The sequence below is a fragment of the Terrapene carolina genome, unplaced genomic scaffold (genome assembly GCF_002925995.2).
Source record: "Terrapene carolina triunguis isolate 2854851 unplaced genomic scaffold, T_m_triunguis-2.0 Scaffold66, whole genome shotgun sequence".
Classification (NCBI taxonomy): Eukaryota; Metazoa; Chordata; order Testudines; family Emydidae; genus Terrapene; species Terrapene triunguis.
This window is the reverse complement of record NW_020664417.1, coordinates 59,777,674-59,782,073: the sequence shown is the minus strand read 5'-3', so window position 1 is coordinate 59,782,073 and position 4,400 is coordinate 59,777,674. Positions and strand designations below refer to the sequence as shown.

The window sequence follows — 4,400 nt, the reverse complement described above, 5'->3', positions numbered from 1 at the left end:
CACCTGGACTTGGAATTCTCTTTCAGTATGAAATTCTGTCAACTTTTCGCATCTACCACCCTCTTAAAGCTGTATTTAGAAAGGACTATGGTGTCACAAAGGGTTCTGGCTAGGGCTGTCAAGCGATTAAAAAAATTAATTGTGCTGTTAAACAACAATAGAATACCATTTATTTTAAATATTTTTGGATGTTTACTACATTTTCAAATATATTAATTTAAATTACAACACAGAATACAAAATGTACAGTGCTCACTTTATATTTATTTTTATTACAAATATTTGCACTGTAAAAAAACAAAAATATTGGATTTTTCAATTCACCTCATACAAGTACTGTAGTGCAATGTCTTTACCATGAAAGTTGAACTTACAAATGTAGAATTAAGTCAAAAAAAAAGTGCACTCAAAACAGTGTGAAACTTTAGAGCCTACAAGTCCACTCAGTCCTACTTCTTGGTCAGCCAATCACTCAGACAAACAAGGTTGGTTACAATTTGCAGGAGATAATGCTGCCTGCTTCTTATTTACAATGTCACCTGAAAGTGAGAACAGGTGTTTGCATGGCACTCTTGTAGCTGGTGTTGCAAGATATTTACGTGCCAGATGCACTAAAGATTCATATATCCCTTCATGCTTCAACCACCATTCCAAAGGACATGCTTCCATGCTGATGATGGGTTCTGCTTGATAATGATCCAAAGCAGTGCGGACCGACGGATGTTCATTTTCACCATCTGAGTCAGATGCCACCAGCAGAAGGTTCATTTTCTTTTCTGGTCGTTTGGGTTCTATAGTTTCCGCATCAGTGTGTTGCTCTTTTAAGACTTTTAAAAGCATGCTTCACACCTCGTCCCTCTCAGATTTTGGATGGCACTTCAGATTCTTAAACCTTGGGTGGAGTGCTGTAGCTATTTTTAGAACCTTCTTTGCATTTTGTCAAATCTGCTGTGAAAGTGTTCTTAAAATGAGCATGTGCTGGGTCATCATCCGAGACTGCTATAACATGAAATATATGCAGAATGTGGGTAAAACAGAGCAGGGGACATACAATTCTCCCCCCAAGGAGTACAGTCACAAATTTAATTGATGATTTTTTTATTTAACAAGCATCATCAGCATGGAAGCATGTCCTCTGGAATGGTGGCCGAAGCATGAAGGGGCATATGAATGTTTAGCATATCTGGCATGTAAATACCTTGCAACACCAGCTACAAAAGTGCCATGCAAACACCTGTTCTCCCTTTCAGGTGACATTGTAAATAAGAAGCAGACAGCAGTATCTCCCATCAATGTAAACAATCTTGTTTGTCTTAGTGATTGGCAGAATAAGAAGTAGGCCTGAGTCGACTTGTAGGTGCTAAAGTTTTACACTGTTTTATTTTTGAGTGCAGTTATGTAACCAAAAAAAATCTGCATGTTAAAGAGATTGCACTTCAGTACTTGTATGAGGTGAACTGAAAAATACTATTTCCTTTGTTTATCATTTTTACAGTGTACATATTTGTAATCAAAAATAATAATATAAAGTGAGCACTGTGCACTTTGTATTCTGTGTTGTAATTGAAATCAATATGGAAAATGTAGAACATCCAAAAATATTTAATAAATTTCAATTGGTATTCTATTGTTATAAGTGCGATTAATCACGATTAGATTAATTTTTTTGAGTTAATCATGTGAGTTAACTGCGATTAATTGACAGCCCTAGTTCGGGATTAACACTATTCATGGCTTTCCATCCTGGACTGGGGATTACTGGAGACAATTCAATCTCATTTGTATAGTTGTCTTAAGGGAAAAACCCCTCAGCGGGAAACCATACCATGCTCTGTGAGGAATGAGCCTGCCCTGGAGTGTATAAGCAGGTGGACACTGGTTTGACTCCGAATTTACCTCTGGGTAAAGGCCATCACTATAATGAGAGGAAGGAATGCTTTACAATTAAAAGTGTAAATATAAATGTTTAATCAGAAATACAGCACTTTCAAACCACTGAGAGAGCAGAGCTGGGATGGTTCAGAGCACTTTAGAGTCAGGTGTTTAATGCTTGTCTCTATGTTAGAAAAGCAGAAGCTCAGCGTGTGCTAGTCACTGAAACTGGGTGAAGGAACGAGAATGCCCTGTTCCTGCATGTTAATGGTGGCCTATTCCTTTTAATGTAAGGTAAATGTAGACCTAGCTAGAAGTGAGCAATTACATGTGCCAGAGTCTTGTTGACTTCAGGGGAACTTAACTGGTGAGTAAGGAGAGCAGGATCTGGCCCTTACGGTATATGTGACGCAGGGGTGCTGAGAGCCATTTAACCAAACTGTATATAATGGAAACCGCTTCAAGACAGCCGCACCCCCAGCACCTTAGTTCTAGCACCTATGATGGGACATGTTGGGATGACTTCCTCTGGCATTTATGGAAATTGTTGCCTACTCTCACAAATAAGAATATTCTTTTCTGATAAATCAACTAGTTCATGACTCTCTGACTTCCTTGATGACCTTTCTCTCCCCCTTTCCCCTCCCCCTATACACAAACAGTTCATTGTAAAGATCATAGAATAACAGGCCATTTCAGAAATGCAATAGACATTTTACAGCATGTTCTTCATGGGTCCAGCAGCCGTGTTTGAGTAAAAAAAGAAAATATAGAGTATAAGGAATTGAACTATCACCTAAGAGGCCAGCACAGAATGGCATTTCAGATCTTTCCTACCAGACACCTACATTTGAGACCTCCTACAATGGGGAAGTTCTGTATAGTGCAAGGATCTGAGCCCCCTATAAACTACAGTGTTTCCAATTATTGAATTAACAATTATAACACAGTTATCCAGTAGAGATGAATTTTCCCTTGTTATATTAATATGTTAATACTAAGATAACAAAGGTCACTGCTCCAATCTCAGTTCTTCACGCACTGCAATAGTTTGATCACTCAAACCAGCGTCCCCTGCAATTCACTTTCTCATTCCCTTGTTTTATATTTTGTTAAACTCTAAAAAATAAATTAAGCCAAAAAAACTGCAGTGCTGTATTTGTTTTTTGTTTTTATTATCAACAATCAGTTAATGGTACACTCTTGGAAAACTATATGAACATGTAGAAATATTTCCCCTTTTAAATAGCATTCATTTGAACCACATATAAATAAATCTGAAAACCCTGAACATAATTTATGACGATTATGCTCACAAACATATTCCAACAGGAAGGGAAAAATAAAAGACGACATGCAACTGATAATAAAAATATATACCATTATCTGAACCCGGTCTCTCGAAACGCAAAGTAACTGAACCCGTGAGAACCTTCTTTCTCCATAAAGACACGCCATAGAGACTACGAGGAGGGAAAACATTATTTATACGGTCATCTAGAGTAGACAAGTTTGTACTGATATTAATACTATACAATTGAGTCACAGAACACAGCTGTAGAAAGACACAGAAAAGGTTAAAGCATACGTGTCCACATTCAACTAATAGCTATATTTTTGTGCCTTTTAAAAGAAATTAAAATAAAAAACCTCTAAACGGAGATGCCTAAAAACTGCGTGAGCCATGTAATCAGAATACTTAATAATAAATACAATCCATCCACCCGGCCAGGAGGCGAGTCCTAGGGGGCCAGAGAGCCAGGGACCTGCTCCCGGCCCAGGACTGGGAGCTGCGGGACGTTTGCAGCAGCTGCGGTGGGATCAAAGAGAACGTGGGCGTTAAAAACCAAACGGGGCGAGTGGAAGCCGCCGGAGGACGAGCGCGAGCGAGCAAGAGGACTAGGAAGCCCGCGCGCCGGGCCAGGACTTGGCAGCCGGAACTGAGCGCGAGGAGGCGTTGCAGAACCTCGCTGGCGGGCCGCGGTCCCGGTGCAGCCCGGCGGGCTGGAGCGTCCCAGCCAGGGGGCGGCAAGCGGGCGCCTCGCAGGCCCTGCCCGCTGAGGCTCCGGGTCCTGGCGCTGCTGCAGCCTGGCGGAGCCTCCCCCGGGCCAGTGTCGCCGGCAGAGCCCGGGGCCAGGGGAAGACGCAGGGGCGCCTCGGCTCACGTCAGCGAGTCAGTGGCCCCTGGCCCGCCGTGCCGCGCGGGGATCGTGCTCAGTCCTAGCGGCAGGCGGGAGCCCCGGCCCGGGCTCTCCAGTCCCCCCGCCGCCGCTCAGAACATGCCGCTCTTTACTAGGCTGCCTTTGGCGCCGCTGGGTCTCTGCAGCGAGGAGAGCACGCTGGCGAACGGGCCCCCCAAGGAATCCGGGATGGAGGTGATGGGCCCGGGCCCGGGGGCCCAGCCCTGCCCGGGCCCCGCCGCTGCCAAGCCGCCCGCCGCTGCTCCTTTGCCGGGCTCCCCGCCGGGGCCCGCCGCTCCCTGGCCCCCCGCAGGGCTGGGGCCGCCCCCTCCGCAGCTCGGGGTCGGG

At 44.2% G+C, this 4,400-nt stretch overlaps 1 protein-coding gene across 1 annotated transcript in view; it reads right to left on the bottom strand.

Moving 5' to 3' along the window:
- Nucleotides 1-4,144: 4,144 nt before the first annotated feature.
- PHOX2B (paired like homeobox 2B) overlaps nt 4,145-4,400 on the bottom strand; it is a 2,528-nt gene continuing 2,272 nt past the window's right edge. The window contains exon 3 of the mRNA XM_024211706.1: nt 4,145-4,400. This exon is cut by the window's right edge and continues 179 nt beyond it. Within this exon, the coding sequence (XP_024067474.1) occupies nt 4,145-4,400 (256 nt within the window).